The sequence below is a fragment of the Trachurus trachurus genome (assembly GCF_905171665.1).
Source record: "Trachurus trachurus genome assembly, chromosome: 16".
NCBI classification, from domain to species: domain Eukaryota; kingdom Metazoa; phylum Chordata; class Actinopteri; order Carangiformes; family Carangidae; genus Trachurus; species Trachurus trachurus.
Window position 1 is genome coordinate 21,742,850 of NC_139902.1, and position 21,038 is coordinate 21,763,887.

The window sequence follows — 21,038 nt, forward strand, 5'->3', positions numbered from 1 at the left end:
AACACGTGCTTTGCCAACGGGTTTATCATGTCAATATCCCTCTGAATTAATTTCCTCAGTGTCCTCAGTTTCTTTCTCTTTTTTTTCCATGACACGAGGTTTTGCTTCCTTACGAGCTCCTCTCTCCAGCACATTTTGCAACGCTTCAGTTGATAAACAAAGCCACGTGTTGCAGGGAAGTTTCCAAAGTGGGCGGAGCTCGTGTATTTCCGGGTTCTGACTTAGAAGATATAAGAAGAGCTGCGCAATGACAACAGAAGAGAAGAAACACGTCCTGCGCTGAGAGCCTTCAATAAGGGATACGCATCACAGCCAAGCAGGGACTATTTCCTGACACTTTTTATTTTTAATACATTTATTTAACCCTACGCCGTCGAGTGAGGATGCCATTCCTCGGACAGGACTGGAGGTCACCGGGTCAGAGTTGGGTAAAAACCGAGGAGGGATGGAAAAAGACAACAACAGACGACACAAACAACAACGTTTCCGTGGAGAGGTTGGTCTTAAAATTAAACGAGTCCTGACTTGTCTTTTCAAATTGCGCAACAGCTGGATGCGCCATCACTTATGAAAGTTAGAGAAAGATGGAGAGAGGAAGGTGGTAGGGGGGAGATACTTTGAAGAAAGTCCAAGCAGCACTATTAACACAAACAGACAGCAGGCCCCACACCTTCATCTTATTTCCATCTCACTAAGCTCTGTGTCTCTGGGTTTTTTTTCTTCTTGGGGCCATGTTTCTTTTTCCAGGCTAATCACTGAGCTATTAATAACCCCACAACAAGTGAGTGAGTGGATTAACAAACGTCTGTTGAGTCAGTGCTACTTTCCACAATGACTGCACACACATTAACTAACGTGGCCAAGTGTTGCAGTTAAAAACACACACACATACACAGTAAAAAAAAACATAGTTGCTGCCTTTGTTTTGATGCTCCTGTGTGTTTTCTGCACAGGAGAAAACAGCTTGTGTCACAGCAAAAGCAGCAGATGAAGTCTGGGCTGTGTGCTGACATATAAAGTAGGCAAAATGTGGCTTTTAATGAAATATGTGTCTGTGTTCCCCCCCCCCCCCCCCCCTCTCTCAGCTTCTGCAAAGCCGAGCAGGAGGAATGTTTCAACAAGGAGAACTTGCTGCTTTCTCTCAGCTACGACATGGCTGCCAAGAAGAGGAAGAAAGACCTAATGAACAACAACACCAAGGTTCCCTGTGAGTCACAATGAAAGAGGCGCACAGTCTTGACTTTTTCTATAAATATACTGAGGATAACATTTTATGTGTGGGGTAGTAAATCATTTGACTATGTAGAAAAGTTGGGTCCTGGATCAGGGATATCGGCAGAAGAGACTCACGATGATGTTATGTAACTTTCATGAGGGGAAGCACTTCTAATAATATTCTAATAATGTTTATTATTCATTTTCCATCATTTCATTAACTCTTTTTCGATCACTGCGCTCGGTCTGAAATTGCATCTTATTTGTGATGTGTGCGCGTGCATCCGTCACAGTGCTTATGAGCTGCTTAATGAGGGCAGCCCACCAATATAAACATTCTGCTTTCTTCCAGATTTCCACAGGGAAAAGTGGATTTATGTTCATAAAGGAAGCACCAAGGAGGTAACAAATGAACTCATTTGGTTTCACATCAACTTTTCATATCATCACTGCTAATGTAAACATGCAGAGAAAACTCGATACTCATGCCGCAGATCGCAATCTAATACCTTGATAATTAAATTCTCCCAGCGCCATGGATATTGTACACTGGGAGAGGCTTTCAACCGCTTAGATTTCTGCAGCGCCATCAAGGATACAAGGAGATTTAATTACGTCGTCAGAGTGAGTCCTCATGCCTTCTTTTTTTCTTCTAGTCTTTCTGTTTTTCTTCCTCTGTGGTTTTTAAATGGATGTTTTTATCAGTGGGTTTAAAGGGTTAAGGATAAGAGGGTGTGTAGACTTCTGTCATGCTCTTATCAATGCTCTGCAGACAAGGGTCTCCCAGTGGTGATGATACTGACGGGGAGTGTATACTGTATGTCTGTGCCTGTGGTAAACTAAGATCATGTCATTGCAGTGACATTTTTCTAAATAATAAAATAGTAGCCACTTGGCATCCCTAAACTGAATTTAAACCAAAGCTACATTGAGGATCAGTTTGTACTCATTGCCTTACTAGTTTAGATAAAGTTTTATAAACTAAAGTGTAAAACTAATCCTCTTATGCACTTAAAAACTTCACATTGTACATAGCATTTTCACTTGGGGATGCCAAATGGCTTGACGGAAACTGTCCACTCAAGGAGCAATGTGTCCTAATCTTTACTCATAATGTCATGATTGATAATGAAATTGAAATTATGGGACATAAATGGAAAATTATTTAGTTTAAATTGAGAGTTTTTACCTTTCACATCACACATTTGGCATCACTGCACTGAGCTGAACACCAGCTCTCCCACATGTGCTCCCATGTGAGCATGTCCTCTTGTACTGGTGGAGGTGGGTGCGGGGGTGGGGGGTCGTGCAGGGGTTGAAGGGGGTGACAGCTGTGCGGTGAGGTGCGACCACCTGACAGGGGTTTATGAAACCAGAGCTGGTGCTTGTCAGGTGATTCAGACCCCAAAACACACACACACACACACACACACACACACACACACACACACACACACACACACACACACACACACACACACACACACACACACACACACACACACACACACACACACACACACACACACACACAGAGCGTCGTCTCCAAGTCGTTCTCACTTTCCTGCTTTCTTATTGAAGTGTTAACTTAATGAATGTTGCTGGATGAAGCAACATGAAGCTTGGTCAGGAGGGGACGAAGCAACTTTCCATTTTGGCAGGGCAGTGAGATTACAGGGGGATCATGTTTTATGACTGTTTTGTTGTTTTTATCTCCGCTCATAAACACAGGTTTAGTATATCAAATTCCTGAGATATCAAGATGCAAAACAATTGGATATTCCACATGTGATCGAACCTTTGCTAGGGCCTCTGTTGAAGTTTTGGATTACCTTTTTTCAGTGCGTGTCCCATCTTAGGAGAGCAGTGTAGTATGCTAAGACCAAAGAACAATGTTGCTGTGTAACATAAGCGTCTAGTCTGGACATGGTGTCCTAGGTCACTGCTCTTCAGTGGTTGTGTCTGATGGCATTTGCCGGTTCGTTTAACTCTGTCTCAGTTACACAGATCGGGTTCGTCCACAAAGAGACACCAAGTGGTCCTCTCTGTCTCTATTTCCTGGGGGACGACAAATGGAGGTTATTTCAAGGAGACACAAACCTGAAAATGAACTTTGTTTTTTAGCAGGGCCATCATATCTTCTAATACAGCCAGTGTGTTTGTGTTTGTCAGACAAAAACAAAAGTGTGAGCTGCGTGCCATGCCATGAAGTGCAGCTTTTTTCTTTTTTTTTTTTTAAGCGGACAGCGGGGGCTAAAAGTAGATACGGAAATGCATATTGTTCTGCCCGGCTGCTCTACAAAGAGAGGAGCACTTGATGAGCTGCTAAAAGAAGCAGGGCATGGGATTAGCTTTTAGGAACCGAGTTGGAAAGAATGAAAGAAGGGAGCCAGGAGGGAGGAAAGAAGCTTAAAGTTGGTAAAAACGGACTGGGAGGTACAGGAAGTAATTTAATCCAAAGCTGGGTATTAGTAAGGTCCTCAAACTCATCACGTTGTTATTTAGGATGTAGCTGAATGCTAATGCTGATTCGAGCTGCCATTTGTTTTTGAAAGTTTACTTAAAAGTAGCCCAATGTTGACGTTGGTTTGATGACAATGGTCACAAGCCTCAGTCAGAATTGAGCAAAGGGTCAACTTGAGTTTCTCCATGATGTCACAGCATCGGTTACATGCCACACATGCCGCCCCCGAAACCCACTGTTTGTCCGCCGGCCAGTAGCAACAAGCGCGCAGACATGCACACAAACACACCGGCTTGTTTTCATGGGACGCACAAGCACACGCGCACACACACACACACACACACTTCTGTCAAATGATTCAGCTAATTCACATGACAAGAGTATCAGGAGTCAAATGATGAAAAGCTTGTTTGTGGAGGCCGATGTTGCTGACAGCCCGGGCCGCGGTCCAACACCTTTCCAGTAGCTTCTTCCCCCTGAAGAGACTCTGATCGAGAAGAAGATCAGAGCCAAGAATGTTGTTGGACTCAGCTCCAGTCGAGAGACTAATGACGAGGTGGAACGGCTCCAAATTTGCCCTAGACAGCATTTATTGTTCGGAGCGCGAGTGCCTTTGTAAGAATGCACCATAACAAACATTAAGTAACGAGGCAGTGGAACAGAGAGTCTCAGCAGCTGACAGGATGAAAATTTATGTTGTGTTTCTTTCTGTCTGTCTCTTTTCTTTCTCTGCTCTAGCTTCTGGAGCTTATCGCCGCGTCCCAGCTCCCCTCGCTCAGCGGAGTGGCGCAGAAAAATTACATGAATATTCTGGAGAGGGTGGTACAGAAAGGTGAGACCTGTCGCTCTTCTCTTTGTTCTTTTTAAAGTCATTCCACTAGTTTTCCCTCTTGAGTACATACAATGAATTGATTCAATTTTCTTTTTTTGTCGCTTTAAGTGTATTAAACTCCTTCTTACTGAAGGTTATAAACAAAAAGAGTAGTAGTAGAGCGAACGTGAAACCTTCCTGTTTTGTTGTTTGCACCACTAGGTGAGGAAATGAGGCCTGACAACTTCTAAAGAAGTGAATCTAGTGCTCTAATGGCACAGTGAAAAACACTGACAGTCACCAGATCCCTGTGCAAGCCACAGTGTAAACTAAATGTTCCCTCTGATAAACACAGATTCAGGTTGTTTAGGAGGCGTTATGGAACCTGTTGCCCAAATATTATGAACGTCACAGGAGGAGAGTACAGCCGCTCCAAAACATTTAGTGCAACATTTTGATTTTCGATGATTTACAATAAATATTTTACTGTTGGGCTGTTTGCCTGCTCGCTGCTCATCTCTCTGTAACACTCAGGGTTTAAGACCTCAGTTTTGGTCATAATTGAAGTAATAAAATGAGTTCAGTGAATCACTTCTGATCTCCCCTCCCACACACACACAGTCCTCGACGACCAGCAGAACGTCCGACAGATCAAAGAGCTGCTGCAGAAGCTGTACCTCTCGCTGTGTGGTCTTGTTCAGGACATGGGCAAATCTGTCCTGGTTGGGAACATCAACACCTGGGTGCACCGCATGGAGAACATCCTGCAGTGGCAGCAACAGCTGGACAGCATCCAGATCAACAGGGTAAGGCTGCACTCGAAATGCATGGTCATGAGCTAAATTATATTAGAATTAAGGGACTTACTTACAGAACGCTTTGAAATGTTTATTTCTCCTATTTCCCACCTCCTGTTTCCTGCAGCCCACATCTACAGGCATGACTCTCACTGACCTACCAGCCAGCCTGCAGCTCAACATCATGCAGCATCTGTCAGACGGCAGAGACCTGGTCTGTTTGGGCCAAGTGTGTCCAGATCTGGGTGCACTCACGGAGGACCGGCTGCTGTGGAAGAGGCTCTGCCAGTACCACTTCACAGACAGACAGGCAAGTAGAAATACATGGGTAATATGTGTATAATGAGAAAGTTATATATACACACACACACACACACACACACACACACAGTGCAGGTTAGTTGTTCTCCACTACTTCAGCAGACCTACTTTTATATATGAGACAGTTAAAATAAAGGAGCAGGCTTCTTGACATACGCGTCATTAAAATCTCTCTGTAAGGAGGTCAAGCGTCTCTGATAAACTTGATTTGCTGTTGGAAAATGGGAGGTCACAGGGTGTACAAACTGACACTGCAGTATCATTGCACTGTGTGAGAAAGCATGCACTTGACAAGCAAGCAAAACAGTCTCAGTCTATACGGTAAAGTAGGTTACAATGAAGTTTCTCCACAGGTCAGAGTTGATATTTAGTTAGTTTTAAGGGATTGTATCCACTATAGGCTGCGGAAATACAATATGATACAGATTACTTTATTAATCCCCAAAGGGAAACTCATTAGTGTGGCAGCTCATCAACCATTTGCAGAAGAATTAAAAGACCCGATGGCTGTAGGTACAAAGGATCTTCTATATAATCTCCATCCCCTGTGTGTGAGGGAGTGAAAAAAATTCTCAAGAAAGCTGACATTAACGTGGATATTTCAAAGTATTTCTCTCTGTTTGGGTCAGGTCCTAAAGTCTGTTTTTCCTTTTTTTTTTTTACCTTTAGATCCGAAAGCGCCTGATGGTGTCAGATAAAGGTCACCTGGAGTGGAAGAGGATGTACTTTAAGTTGAGCCGCTGCTATCCTCACAGAGAACAATACAGCGACACCCTGCACTTCTGCTCACACTGCCACATCCTTTTCTGGAAGGTAGTGTGTATATATATATATATTCTATGCCTCTTTCACTTTGCACTTGATCAAAGCAGATATGAAAGTAAAAATGTCACCAATCATAAAGCTGAAGATGAATCAGAAAAACAGAAAAGCATTCAATATTGACGCTGGTCGTGTTTCTTTTGTCTCCGTTCGCAGGACACAAATCATCCCTGCACAGCCAACAATCCCGAAAGTTGCACCATGTCCCTCTCCCCTCAGGACTTCATCAACCTTTTCAACTTCTGATTCCACCCAAACCCCACATGAACTGACTGTAAATACTTGTACATAGAAGTGTACAATATTGTTTTTTGTTAAACAGCACAATCATTTCTTGGATGTATATTTCGTTGAGGAATGACTGGAGGGGGCTCAGCGGGACAATTATGCAATCGAGTTTCTTTTGGAAGAGAACACAGGCTGCTGGCAGGTTTCACTGTTTGAAAGCGAGTGAATGTGACGGAGAGAAAAAAGAGATGTAGGAGCGATGGAGGAGAAGAGAGCAGAGCAGAAGAGAAAGGATACACTCAACTGTCAGAGTTTAGTCTTAGTTTAATGTGATTTCTGGAAAGACACCTCCAAAGGAACAGTTTACTTTAGCTGCGTGCACTTGTTTGTTATTTTTTTCCCAATTTGGAGAGTTAGATTTTATTTTATTTTATTTCTGGTTTTCAAACCTTGTAACTGTTCTTTTCAGCACCAGAGGTAGATATTATTTGATTTTGTTTAAAAATGTGTTCAGTTATGACATGATAAAGCCTGCTCACATGAGGGGTTCTGAGTTGGTTTGATGTTCAGATGTTTGCAGTAATATTCAGTTTGGCACTGGGATAGAGGAGAAAATCTTGATTTGCTGCACTACCTAAGAGATAACGAATGTAAGAAAGGGAGTTGGTAATTAATCATTAGGCTGAGTGAAGATGTTTTGATATGTAGACGCACCACAGTATCTTTTCTATTTTCTTTTCATTTCGTTCCGTTTTGTTCTTTTTCACTTTTATATGGATTTGATATGATTTTTATTTTTTATCAATTGTGTGTTTGTTTTTTTCTGCTGCAGCTGCAACAGCGACAGCACCTGAGTGCAGTATTACCAAAGATTGTAATCAAAGTCAGTATTACGCTGGTGTGTGCCTTATTGTGAAACTTGAAACCGGTACAACTTAATCCTTGTTTGCAATGTTTTCAGATCATTATGCTGTTTTTTTTTTTTTTATCATCATCACCAAATGTCACATTCACAGAGGAGTGGTGTGTAAGATCTGAGGCTGTGATACCAAAGTTGTCTGAAATATATTTTTCTGTAGCCTCCTGCATGATTATTCTTTTTTAAAAACACACAGGTGATTGTGTTTCTCTATTTATTTATTGAGATTCTGGCAAGTGGCTCAGCTTGCACTATTAGGTTTGAAGGAGGGCAATGTGACCCAGATTTTCCTCAGACAGTGAAGAATGATGTACATGCTATGCAATGCGTTTTGTTTATGTTCTGTTGAATAAATAAACAAAAATAACCTTACATCCAGCCTTAATTGGATTTTTCTCAGCGCACACTGAACCAGTGTACTGTATGGAGCCATGTGAATATTTAAGGGAGCTGAGAATACAAAGGCCTCCTGCTGGGGATGAACGGGAGCTGCCCCTTTGGTTCTCCTGACGCTGACAGCAAACTAGTGCTCTCTGCTGGACAAATGGTGAACTGCCAGGTAATGGTTGACCACGTCATGGTCAGCACAGCTTTCACCAAACTATCTATGAGAGATGATGGTTTCTCTGCCTGAATATCCATCACTAGTAGCCACACCTGAGTGTTTCATACTGGAACACCGACACGAAAACTACGCTCAGATGAAGAAACACTCTCATAAAAAACAAAACAAAGGGAATCTTAAAAGGAAAGCATCTCAGCCCACTCGTACAACAGCAGTGGGGGAATGCTAAAGGCAATAAATAACTATAAGAACAAGTAGATCTCTCCAGTGTATTTTCACCGTAAGGAACCTGGGTAATAAGCCTTAATTAAGCTCGTTAGACAATAAACAACAAACGGTTCTCCCGTCACCAATTTCTAAAATGAAATTTTCTCAAACAATTGTTTTAATTGTTGCAGTAGGACAAACAGTTAAGTTAAAACAAAAAATTAAAAAAGCAAATGAAATGTTTTCAGTTGACAATGACAGTATCAAGTCACTGCTTGTAATGCAATGTTTTCAACTAATATTCATACAAATATTATGTAAATATTTTTTTTTCTGTTTTTTATCAAGAAAAATGATTTAGCACGTGAGTCATGGCGTGCATATCCCACTGCAGCATTGCACATACAGTACTGGCCGTACAGGTAGTGTTCATGGAGTAGTTCATTAGGAAGCATGATGCATGGGACTGGCATAGACATGATAACACTGCCAAGGCAATAACACACAGGCATCGATCTAAGGCCATAAAAACAGGTAATTCTGCCTACACACACACACACACACACACACACACACACACACACGCACGCACACACACACACACACACACACACACACAGTCCATATAGTCGTCATCTTCCTTATCAGCTCAGTTACCACTCTGCTGGTTGAGGCAGCACTGCCCATCAATTTTACATCAAACAGGTGCCAGTGTGTTGATGCCTTGACAGCAGAAACAGAAGGCTTTGTTAATGGTACATTCCCATTTTTTTTTCAATATAAACAATATAATTTAATTTTTTTAGATAATTATAGCTAGCTGCCTGGCAAGCTAGCTACCACACTACCCATTTTCTTAAATAACCCCTGCCCCCCCACCGCCCCACCCCTTTATATTTTTTACTACCATGCAAACATACCATCTACAGTTTGTGCCTCTTCGAACACATAATGAGCACCAGTAACAGCTCCGATTTAAACTGCTAGTATAGGAGGCTCTAGTGTGTGATGTTACATATGAATCACATCAGGTAAAATAAAAGTTTCCAAGTTTTTTGCATATTATATTTTCTTCAAAAACGTGTGCGTGTCTTCTTCTTGGGTCCCTCCTCTGCATCGAGTTTTTAAACTGAAGCTATGACAAGAGATCAAAGTAAACGTGGAGCTGTAATATAATATTCAAACCAGTAAAGTTTGGTACGCTCATAAGGTTGATGTAATTTCCTTATGGAGGCTGAATGTCACAATGGGACACGTGACTTTTTTTCAACCTTGTGGTGATTCTGCAGAAGAGTATGTTAAACACAAGGCCTTAATTAGAACTGTTAATGGATTAATGAGCCTTTAGATCCAACTCTCATGCGTCTCTTCTCTGCTTTGGCAATATTTGTCTTTCTGTCTGAACTTCCAGCGCATATACCCTTCAGGTGAGAGACGGGGGGGCTGTGGTGAGGTGAAAATCCACAACATCTCCCTCACAGTTTACGTCTCAACTTGCAGAGGATCCCGAGATGCTGAGGATCCCTGGTGGTTCATGAGGTGTAGCCAGAGAAAGGTTGTTGTCACTGTGGAGCTGCAGTTGCCTGTGTGCGCAAACAAATGAGCTATGAGCACTTGAGTGAGTGACACACACACACACACACACACCAACGTCATTGCTTCTTATCGCATATGGCTTTGAGACAGAGAAAAGTAGCATGCGTGTATCAATCTTGAAAAAGACTGGAGGACAAAGTTGCAAAGGAAAGCAAAGAGTTACCAGAGTTAGTAAATGTCACAGAGAGGTACGTTCTCTCTTTCAGAGTTCTGAATAATCCACTCAATAGCATCCCAGCCCTACAGGTGATTCACAGAGAGACACAGGATTAAAGAAGAGCTGCACACACAGACAGGTGCACACACCACCAGTGTCCAGTCAAACTGGTCCAGTTAGACGGCATGCAAAGGAAAATCAATCAGCAACATCTTTAAAACCAAGAATTCAGATTACATGCAAAATAGAGCACAAGGGGGTGTACTGTTGTTCTTTTGTGTCACTGTACCTTCCTGGCATTAGCTGACATTCTCCTGGCCATCATCCCCTCCAGGTAACTGCTTAGACTGACTCCCTTGACTGTGATGATGGCCTCCTGGGTCAGGATGGTGCTGAGGGGGGGAGTGGGGGGAAGTGAAATATCGTAAGATATACTTGCAATGTTTAGCTCGCTCTGCTTCCTGTTTTTGGTGTGTGGTGGTGTGCACAGTCACATTCTGAAAATAAGTATGCACGCTCTGCAGCCAACAAAGAAACACAAAGATTGTTAAACTGCACAGTGGTGTAGGCTACTTACACCTCAGGGTTGTCTGGGTGTGGTCTGTAAAGAAGCCTCTCATCCACTGATATGAGGTTGGTGAGAGTAATCTGGAAGACAAAACAGAGTTGGCTTTCCTCACTTTATCAGATATTTACATGATGTTTGACTGGAGCCATGCACCAGAGTGTTTCCTCTTTTTTTTCCTTTTTTTTTCTACAGTCCAAAACTTGTGGTTTATAAATGCTACTGGTATTTTAACACACTGTTTGACATCTCTAAGTGATCACAAACTCAATCAATCAATCAAACTTTATTTCTATAGCACTTTTCATACAGTTAAAATGCAACACAAAGTGCTTTCCACAATAAAAACATGTTTACACATGAAAATAAACATGAAATATTTAAAAGCAGGGACTGAACTGAACTGAGGAAACACTATCTTCATGGTGATAACTTATGGGGATTGGGGGAAACACTAGGGGTCTTTCAAAATGAGTGTGGTGGAAAATGGTGAAAAAGAGAATAAACAGAGCTGGGATAATTTAAACAAACAAAATAGCGTCTAAATACACCGTGTAACTAATGTTAAGTGAGGGCTTTAAAACTAATCCTGATCAAAGTCTCTCAAACTTACATTTGTTGAGCACAGCTCCATCTTTTTCTCCTCTGGGTCGACGATGGAGTGTTCCTTCACATAGGTCTGCGTGTGGGCGGTCCCCAGTATCTATAAACACAACAACACACCTCATGTTATCATCTGAAAGATCACCATGCACATGTGCACAAAACTACTTTTACAGGAGATGCTGATGATCTCTACAGCAACGAGTGCTAATCTTTAACTTCTCAATGTAGCCTACCTGTGTGCCTTTAAGCATGTACTGTATATGTATTTATGAACATCAAAAGTGTGTGTGTGTTGTGTGTTTGTTGACTGACCGCTCGTACGATACCCGGTAGGCCCCACTCTGTGCTCAGGAGTCTGTGGCTGTGCAAACGCCCCTCAGTGTCCAGGCCGCGGTCCAACACGTCCACCCCGACCACATTAGGGTTCATGGGGTTGGGATACTTCCTCATGGCAGCTTTGATCACCGTCTCCCACGGGTAACTGCACACAAACAAGAACACAACACAACAACATGAATGGGAAGAAATGCACAAACCTGACAAAGGAACAGGTTTCATCAACTCCTTGTTAAGCGAAGAGCTCAAAAAATGTCCCTCATGTGTGTCACATGTTTGACGGACAGTGAGAAAAAATCCCCTTAGAACAATAGGGCATCTATCTATCTATCTATCTATCTATCTATCTATCTATCTATCTATCTATCTATCTATCTATCTATCATGAGTTTTTCCCAGGACAGAACTAGTATTGTGTTGTGTTAATATGTGTTTGTGTTTAGGTTCATCATATAGTTAAATGCTCTTAATGACTCATACTGGAGTCAGTGTGTGGAAATTGCTGACCACAATCATAAAGTCATAAGCGTCACAGTGTCACGCTCCACTTCAAACTCTGATAACAAGGCTGAAGGTCCCGGGCATCCTCTCTTCACACATAAAGACACACTTTATCTCTGCGTTATTAATGATCTAAACTGTAAAAAACGAGTGTAACCGACCTGAAAACATGTTCCGTGCTCCAAATCTTCATTTTCCCCTCACCAAAAAACACACAGACTTAAGCTTTTCTCTGAAGAAGCCCTCCGTCGTCAGAAACTACATCTCTCACCGGACCATTTTCTTATAAAGCACTAGCCGCAGCTGCACTGATCTGAGAGCAGGGCCTGTGATGGAAGCTCACGACCATCAATGGAGAGAGTCCCAGGAGCGCTTCACTGCAGCTGCGAGTGGATCACTGCGCCAAATGCTCTGACAGAGTCACAGGATTTAAGAGACAGAAAACATGTGATCAGTAGATTGCAACAACAAAACAGCTCGTAGACATGTAAAGGACAAGAAGAGGGAAGCCGGTGCAACCGTAACATCACCAAGTGTCTAGTTAGACGGAGTGAGGCACAAGATTAAGGTCAGGAATTTCAAAATAAAACCATCTCTTGATGACCTGTTATTATGATTACATGGAAAGTCCAAGCCAGTAATAATTTTAGTCTCATTCACAGCGTCTGGCGTATTGTAAACCCCCCCAAACTAGGTAGTGTTTAATAAATACCAGTAAATGGCAGTACAATTGGACGACAATGTTTGACCGTTTTGTTTTGGAGGTGTATCCACTTGCATTCCCGTTTTATTCTGGTTGTGTCCTGCTGCTGACTTGACGGACCTGCTGTAGCTCCGCTGCTGCATCCGCCTCCAGTGGTGCGCCTGCGCAGAGCATCCCACCATCTCTCCCGACAAGTGGCAGGTCGGGGAGGGGAGCTGCGTCAAGGCACAAAGACATTTAGAGTCAAACCGGATATACAGTCATTGTACTTTCAAATAAAAGCATGGAAAACAATGGGAAATTTTGTAATATCTTACGAATATATTTTATCAGTATGCAGAATGTGTTTGTGTGGCTATGGAATTCATTTTTCCTCTATCAAGACACTTCTACTGTCGTCTTGCTGGGAAAGAATAACGTATTTAGTTTTATTGTGAAGGTGTAACCGGAAATGGGTGGTTCATTCTGGCTAGTTTGACAGTCAGGAGGAAAAAAATCGTTGAAGCGGTCGCGGAGCGGAGGCTAGTGAGGGCTGTGAACGGGAAATTCATGCCATCGCCGCGCAACGGCCCGTTCATTTCACCGAGGACACGGAGCAATTAACCAGCTCCTTGAAGAAGAAAAACACACCATCAGCTGATTACAAACCGGAATAACGCACCCTGCATGGCCGTGCAGTGAATATCCTAAAAGAGGGATTTTTCTTTTTAAGAGCACCGGCACGGTAAGGTAACAAGCATCTTCTTTCTCACGGCGCAGAAGGCGAGACCTGTGTGGATATTATTATAGTCTGCTGTGGGTTTACTGGGTGCAGCCTTAATTTAGAGCATTTTATTGATCGTAATTAGGCTGTTTTGTAGCCTATATTTCAGATGGGAGCAGCTTAGAGGTTGTGAAATATCATATTAATAATGAGACTGTATGCAGCCTATTTGAAGGCCGGACTGCATGCCGCAGAATGCAGAAAATCTCATACTGATAAAAACAATTATTTTATAAATACATTATAAATATATAAGGCCAATATTCTAAATATACATCGTTGATAAGTGTGTAATTTGATATGAATGATTTATTCTCATAGTAGGTTATAGGTAAGTGGCGTGCAGGACTATGGCAGATGCTGCAGCAACGCTTGATCCGCTTCAGGCTGGAGAGATGGGGGGAGACAGGGAGGGTGGGGGGTGGGGATGGGGGGAGCGTCATCTTTTTAGGATCATTAAATCACTGTGTGTCTGTCTGACCGAGCTCTCCTCTACTTATCATCAGCAGCCTATGCGTCAATCTGGCGCTGTATGGAGATGATGATGGCCCATTTCACCGTGAAAGTGGGGCACCGGGCAATCCCCTCTCTCATTATCTAGGGCCACCACCACCACCAGGTTGGCCGGTGGTCGCGCTGAAGCCAAAAATCTGCTGACACATGCGCTCTGCCGGCTCGTGCTCCCCCCAGCCTTTGTACGCGATGAAACCTATAGCCCATCTATCTATCAGGGCCTCATGGGGGCCACATAGGCTCCTGTAGGCTTAGAGCAGGCCTTCTGTTGGCCTGCCTCTGTTTCTTTGACAGATTCATACATAGCCTATGCTGTTCCACGTTGAATTGTGTCATAATAATGCACAACGTGACAATTATGACCATAATCCTGTTTAAAGACACAGGCACAGTTAGGGTGATACTAATTATTGACTGCAGAGGATGTCACCACTCTGACTCAGTGGAACCAGGTCTATCCATCAAATGCTGAGATTTGAAAGGTCTCTCTCTCTCTTTTTCTTTTTTAAATTTCAGCTCCTCAGCCACAACCATGGAGATTGTCACACACCTAATAAATGACACCATAGAGTTCTACAAATGGACCCTGACTATTGCAGGTAATAATCTTGTGTATTTACGTCTGAGTCAGTGTATGAGATCTTTTTTCTATTTTTTTTAATGGACAAATATGTTGTGAGTAAACAGAGATGTGTGCATGTGTGTGTCCGCTGAATATATGCATCCACAGGTACTGTATATTGTTTCTGTTGTGCGTCAGTATAGAATGAGTCAGTAAGAGGATGGTGCTACACTGGGAATTTATGAGGGGATGAGTCAAAGATGCACTATATATTGAAGAATGTACGTGTGTGTGTGTGTGTGTGTGTGTGTGTGTGTGTGTGTGTGTGTGTGTGTGTGTGTGTGTGTGTGTGTGTGTGTGTGTGTGTGTGTGTGTGTGTGTGTTAGTCCCTGCTCATAAAGTGACTTCAAATATATTGCAATATATTGATTTTTAATGTATCCCAGTTGTCTGAAGGTTTTAAATTAGTTTTTTGTCCTGTCTCTCTCTTTCATTTGTACCTCTGTCTTAACTGAGCTGAAATCAGAGGGTGAATAAATGAAGACTGCTGTAGGGATAACTACACTATAAACAATACCACACTGGAGAGCCATTATGAACACATTTAAGAGTAATGCATGTGTCTAACTGCTCTCCAGACAGGTCACCTTGGGACAAAAATCCATCATCTGCATCCCTACTCTCTACACCTATTAGATCTGCACTCCCCTTAAAATAACTTGGCACTGAACCCACGCTGTTGCAATGTAATATAAACACTAGGAGAAGTTACGTAATGCTATGAGAACATCTTTCCCACAGACAAGCGAGTGGAGAAATGGCCTCTGATGGACAACCCCCTGCCCACACTGGCCATCAGCACCTCCTACCTGCTCTTCCTCTGGCTGGGGCCCAAATACATGAAGAACAGAGAACCCCTCCAGCTCCGCAAAACCCTCATCGTCTACAACTTCAGCATGGTCTTCCTCAACTTCTTCATCTTTAAAGAGGTTGGTTATGTCAAGAGAGAATGAGCTCAAAACTGAGAGTTTGCCCGTTAATATCCGTCCAGATGCAGATGTTACAACAGCAGCTTCAACCCCTGGGTTTAGACTGAACCTATTACAGTGTATCCAGCTCTTCTGCGTGTTCTTCACCTCCCTCGTCTCTCTCTGTTGCATCTCTGTCTTTGTTCATTTACATCAGTCACTCAATAGAGTCCTTCTCTTGTTCTTTAGCTGTTCATGGCAGCCCGGTCCGCAGGCTACAGTTACATCTGTCAACCCGTGGACTATTCAGACGACCCCAATGAAGTCAGGGTGAGTGTTTGGAACTGCAGGCACCTGCACGAAGACACACACACACACACACACACACACACAAACACACACACACTTGTATTGAGTGTTAATAGACTGGATCCTGTGTTCAACAGATTTCCAAAAACATGTTTTCAAATGGGAGTTTGTGTAGAAGACAGAGTGATGGTCACAAACTGGGTGAACTGGACACACACACACACACTTGTATGCACTTAATAGGCTGGAAATCACGTGCCCTGTTATGTAATGTTGTTTCATACAGTTCACATCTGTATTGATGAGTCTTTTAGGAGAAACCAAACACCTCTCTCCTAACTCTGCTAACATGTTTCACAGACAGATGGTAATCCCACTTCACCGTGGAGCTCTGCTGCTCCCATATTATTAAGAAAGCCCCTTGTCAGAGCGCCAGTGAAGCTTCATTCTCAGTGGTTTTAGAAACATGATCACCCTCCACTCATTTGGACCTCGGTCCTGTTATCAGAAACAGAGCGGGCTGGAAGATGGAAGGTGGAGGGTTTTCAGTTACACCTTCCTTCCTGTTGCTCCATGACGTAGTTCCACACCTGACACACAAAGACGAGTGGTTTGGTCTCAGGTGACCATGATGAGTTTGAGATGTTGCAGAATAGATTAGATAAAGAAAGTGCAAATATTCTGTTTAATTGATACAGCTTTATATCTGAGTTCATAAAACTGCTGCTCTAACTCTCCTCTAACTGTCTGTGTTTCCTTGTTTCTTTCTTTCCTCTCATGTCCTGTCCTACACAGGTGGCAGGAGCTCTGTGGTGGTATTTCGTCTCTAAAGGCGTTGAGTACCTGGACACAGTGTTTTTCATCCTGAGGAAAAAATTCAACCAGGTTACCTTCCTGCACGTCTACCACCACTGCACCATGTTCACGCTCTGGTGGATCGGCATCAAATGGGTGGCAGGAGGGCAGTGTGAGTAGCTCATGCTACAGTGAAACAACATTGTATAGCCTGTTTGCATGCAAAATCTTTCTATTCCAAAGTGTAGTTGATGTTAATATAGGTATTTAGTATCCCTCCAACCATTGGCTTTACCACACTGTCTGTCCAGGGTAGTGGCAGGGCCAAAGTCAATCCCAGCTAATATATGGCAAGCATGGGGCACACTGGATGGGTCGCCAGTACATCACAGGGCCAACATATGCAGATAAACAACCTCACACATACTCAAATTCACACCTACTTACAATTTAGAGTCACCAGTCAACTTAGCATTCATGTCTGGGCTGTGGGAGGACACTGGAGAAAACGGAGAGAACCCACACACACACAGGGAGACCATGCAAACACCGGCTAAAAGGCCCCAGGCCTTGAAATGAAACCCAAAACCTTCTATGAATATTATAAATATTGCAAAAATTGACATTTTTTCCTGGTGTGATGTTAAAGTGTCATTACTGACATGACTGATTGACATTTCCGTCTCTTGAGCCATACTTACTAATAAAAAACATTATTGTCTTTTCAGTGTAAAAATACAACCATAGGATTTAGGCAAACATGTTTGAGCCTTGTGATATTTGTGTTTTCTCATTCCACAGTTGATGAAATTAATATTTATGGGCTTTTTCTTCCATTTGCAGCATTCTTTGGTGCACACATGAATGCAATGATCCACGTCCTGATGTACCTGTATTATGGCCTGGCCTCCTGCGGACCGAAGATCCAAAAGTATCTGTGGTGGAAGAAGTACCTGACCATCATCCAGATGGTAAGGCTTTTCCCCTGTGGCAAATTTTCCATCACATTTATTTATTTATTTAGCACATGAGCATCACAACATGCTGCGAAACCATGTTGGAAACATCTATAATGTGGTTTTGTTTTTCTCTGTGTGTCCCCAGATCCAGTTTCACGTGACCATCGGCCACACGGCCTTGTCTCTCTACGTCAACTGTGACTTCCCTCACTGGATGCACTACTCCCTCATCTGCTACGCCATCACCTTCATCGTCCTCTTCGGCAACTTCTACTACCAGACCTACCGCCGCCAGCAGCCCAGACGCGATGCCTCCTCCTCCTCCTCCTCCAAAGCAGGCAAGGCCCTCTCTAATGGGACCCTCAACGGGCTGAGCAAGGCTGCCAACGGAGCGGTGACGATGGGGAGCAAAGAGGAAAAGCCCCAGGAGAACTCTGGGAGGAGAAAGAGGAAAGGAAGAGCTAAAAGAGATTAGAGGAAGAGGAGGGAGAGGGGTTGAGGTGAGGTAGGGCCTTTCTTTGGGTTCTCGGTTGATAGTGCTAAAACATGAAAGACTTCGTTTGAGGACAATTTAGATGAATGGATATGTTAAGGTGTGATGTGTTTATTTAAGCCATGATCTGAGTGTTGTAGATACAATCTGAGACAGGCCTGTGTTGAGAGAGGATCATTGTGTTAGTAAGAGGTGTCAAAGGTCGTGCCTACAGTACGCTGACCGTTTTCACAAATAACCCAAAATACAGTAGTGTCTGGTTCGGGGTAGAACTTAGTATTCCTTCTCTTTATTGTGGTACCAAGTACGGTAGATGTGGCTGCAAAAGAGCAACTTGCAACGACTAAAAACTGAGACTGAAGAGGAAACATCACACACAGAGTTTAGCAGGCCCACAAGGCATGCTGGGAATGCCACATTAAATGCTCCTGAGCTGCTTGGAAAAGATTATATACCATCATTATTAGAGATCACTGCTGTACTGAGAAAGGAATACACACCACAACACATGCACAAACATGTCAGTTTATATTTGAGCTTATTCATTTTTGTTGTTCACTTTTACTGATATAAGACGGATGCTGATGTACAGTTTCATGTCATGTTTGTCCTCATCTTCTTCAAGCTGTTATTGATGTTACATGAGAGAGATTTAAGTTTACAGTACGTGTCTACTGACACCTCTGCAGTTATCTACTTATTCGTGAAGATTTTTTTAATATTCTTATTTATTAAGAGTCAAGGACTCTTCCCTCTGAGCTGTCATCCATTAACACACAGTAACATTCAAAAGAAGGAAAATAAATCAGTATCCAGAGGTAAGATGTACATAGAAAAAGAAAAAATAGATTTCTAACCCTTTGAGACTTGGACAAGGTTGTTTCATCGCTGTCTAAAAATGAAATAATCAGCAATTGTTGCTCACAGTAGGTTAAAATTTAGGTTTTCTATTTCTGTATGCAACCATAACCCGTTTTATATATCCCTACTTGTATGTAATGTGAAGAAATATAATGAATATTATCCAGAGAAATGATGAAGCAGCTGATGATTATCTCAATGTCCCCCACTTTTGACAGAGAAGCTGGTGGAGTTTTGTCTTTGCAGATGTTTACCTGTCTTTTTATATCCTCTCTGATGTCGTTGTTTGTCTTAACACGCTGGTGAAAAATGTTTGTGTGCCGAACAAAGAAACGGTGTCTGGGAATCTGGGTTCCCTTTGTATTTGCGGAGAATTCAGAACAAGCTTACAGCCAGTTTTGATCACATGTTAACAAAGCTTTTTTCTTCCAGTAATCAATCAGATATCTTTTTTTGTGTCTACGTTTTCAGGCTTGATCCATATCCTGAGCTGGCTTGAATGTAAATTTATCAGGGGGGGACATTTGCATAGAAAAAAAGATAAAGGTTATGAATTCTTTACAAAAAGAGCTGGTGAACCTCTATAGTGACTGTGTATGTTATACCACTATGAAGAATAACTTTGCTCTGCCTGTAGAATATAGAGTATAAATCAATGGTTGGCTCTAGATCAGCAAATCCAGCTTTATGTCATCCATCAACCAATGCATTTTGATGTTATTTATTGGTTTGTTCTATTTATTTTTAATGTAAATACCGGTTTCCACCTATCTGAGAGTGCTGTGTCTGTGTATTTGTGTTCTTTTTGTGTTGTACATATTACATTGTGATAATTTGTACAATGCGCATTCGGGAATGTTCCCAGCTTGTTAGCTTGGACATTTATACGCCCACATTGCTTCTGTGTGTTTCTCTCTTCTTCTTTTTTTAAGTATCATGACTTTGAACTCTCTTCAAATTAAATTAAACTGAATGCCTGTACAATTGTTGGCTTTATTTCTTCATTTGATGCATCTTGACTCATAATACAGTAAATGCTTTAGTCCTATAACAAGGATGTAGATGCTTGTACCTTCTCTGCAAATCAAGACCATGTTTTTACACTAATGACATTTGTGGCTGTTATTGGTAACAGCAGTGCAGAGTAGATTTTCAACACTAGAGGGCAACGTGATCTCATTTTAGTAAATTAACATTTCAGTTGCTTAAGCCCCACCATGTTCCAACATTTGTGGTCCTGACCTCTGCTCATGATAAAGAACGTTATCAAGGTTTATAACTGAGAGAGCAATAAAATCATCCAAAGGTTTTAATGGATCTGGGAAGTTTTAGGGTCAATCCTGGTTATCGGTCCAGTATTATGTTGTTATCAAAACTCATTTCACCCCAGCACAGCCAAGTCTTAAACACTGCTTCTTTGGATTTCATTATCTGTGAAATGGGCTGAGGCCCAGTGTTAGAAAGTAACGATGTATAATAACTCAAGTTTTTCTTTCTGCTACTTTTCCACTCTCTACTCTACTTCTACATATTTGATATGGAAATATTGCACTTTTCACTTCACTAAGTTCATCTGAAAACTACTTGGAACATGATTAATCAATACGACATGATGTATTGTCATGGATTAAACTATGGGGTAATAAAATGGGCTCCACTTTGGTCAACTGCAGCATTCAAATGCAGTTCATGCATTTATGCATCAGAAATGATAATGAAATAACAGGATATTTTAATATATTCTGCTTGATTACCATGTTCTCTTCTGATACTTATACACTTATACAGAGGAAAAAGCTACATTTTGAGATTTTGAATGCAGGGGTTTGTGGTATTACTGTTGCAATTCATCCTCATTTTTATGCTTTTCAATTTAGCATCGTGGTGAGACTATCAAAGCTGTTAAATCAGCTATATCAATTTCATATGTTTAAATTCATTCGTAAGGCCTCTGCCACCCTCTGTCATCTCTTTGTATTGCAAATAAGCATTAAAATGGAGA

At 42.1% G+C, this 21,038-nt stretch overlaps 3 protein-coding genes across 3 annotated transcripts; 2 read left to right on the plus strand and 1 right to left on the minus strand.

The window, feature by feature from the left end:
- Positions 1-245: 245 nt before the first annotated feature.
- fbxo32 (F-box protein 32) lies at positions 246-6,911 on the plus strand. Its single transcript, XM_083989823.1, has 9 exons — positions 246-496; positions 1,086-1,207; positions 1,568-1,617; positions 1,747-1,839; positions 4,418-4,511; positions 5,112-5,296; positions 5,415-5,597; positions 6,278-6,421; positions 6,587-6,911. Exons 1-9 carry the CDS (start codon positions 384-386, stop codon positions 6,674-6,676), a joined length of 1,074 nt encoding a protein of 357 aa, XP_083845949.1. The 5' UTR covers positions 246-383; the 3' UTR covers positions 6,677-6,911.
- Positions 6,912-9,802: 2,891 nt separating this feature from the next.
- prelid3a (PRELI domain containing 3A) lies at positions 9,803-12,303 on the minus strand (the record flags this gene model as incomplete). Its single annotated transcript, XM_083989164.1, has 7 exons — positions 9,803-9,932; positions 10,109-10,185; positions 10,392-10,494; positions 10,680-10,750; positions 11,281-11,370; positions 11,586-11,754; positions 12,272-12,303. The coding sequence occupies 6 exons, from the start codon at positions 12,301-12,303 to the stop codon at positions 10,114-10,116; spliced, it is 537 nt and encodes a 178-aa protein (XP_083845290.1). The 3' UTR covers positions 9,803-9,932; positions 10,109-10,113.
- Positions 12,304-14,621: 2,318 nt separating this feature from the next.
- Positions 14,622-18,157, plus strand: elovl4a (ELOVL fatty acid elongase 4a; the record flags this gene model as incomplete). The annotated part of the gene is made up of 6 exons (XM_083990516.1): positions 14,622-14,688; positions 15,453-15,640; positions 15,869-15,949; positions 16,724-16,895; positions 17,567-17,694; positions 17,828-18,157. 6 exons carry the CDS (start codon positions 14,622-14,624, stop codon positions 18,155-18,157), a joined length of 966 nt encoding a protein of 321 aa, XP_083846642.1.
- Positions 18,158-21,038: the final 2,881 nt, after the last annotated feature.

Excerpts from the sequence above, each read along its gene's own strand:
- fbxo32 (XM_083989823.1), top strand. The coding sequence starts at position 384 with ATGCCATTCCTCGGACAGGACTGGAGGTCACCGGGTCAGAGTTGGGTA. Across the intron at positions 1,618-1,746 it reads ATAAAGGAAGCACCAAGGAG|CGCCATGGATATTGTACACT; the intron begins GTAACAAATGAA and ends AAATTCTCCCAG. Across the intron at positions 4,512-5,111 it reads GGAGAGGGTGGTACAGAAAG|TCCTCGACGACCAGCAGAAC; the intron begins GTGAGACCTGTC and ends ACACACACACAG.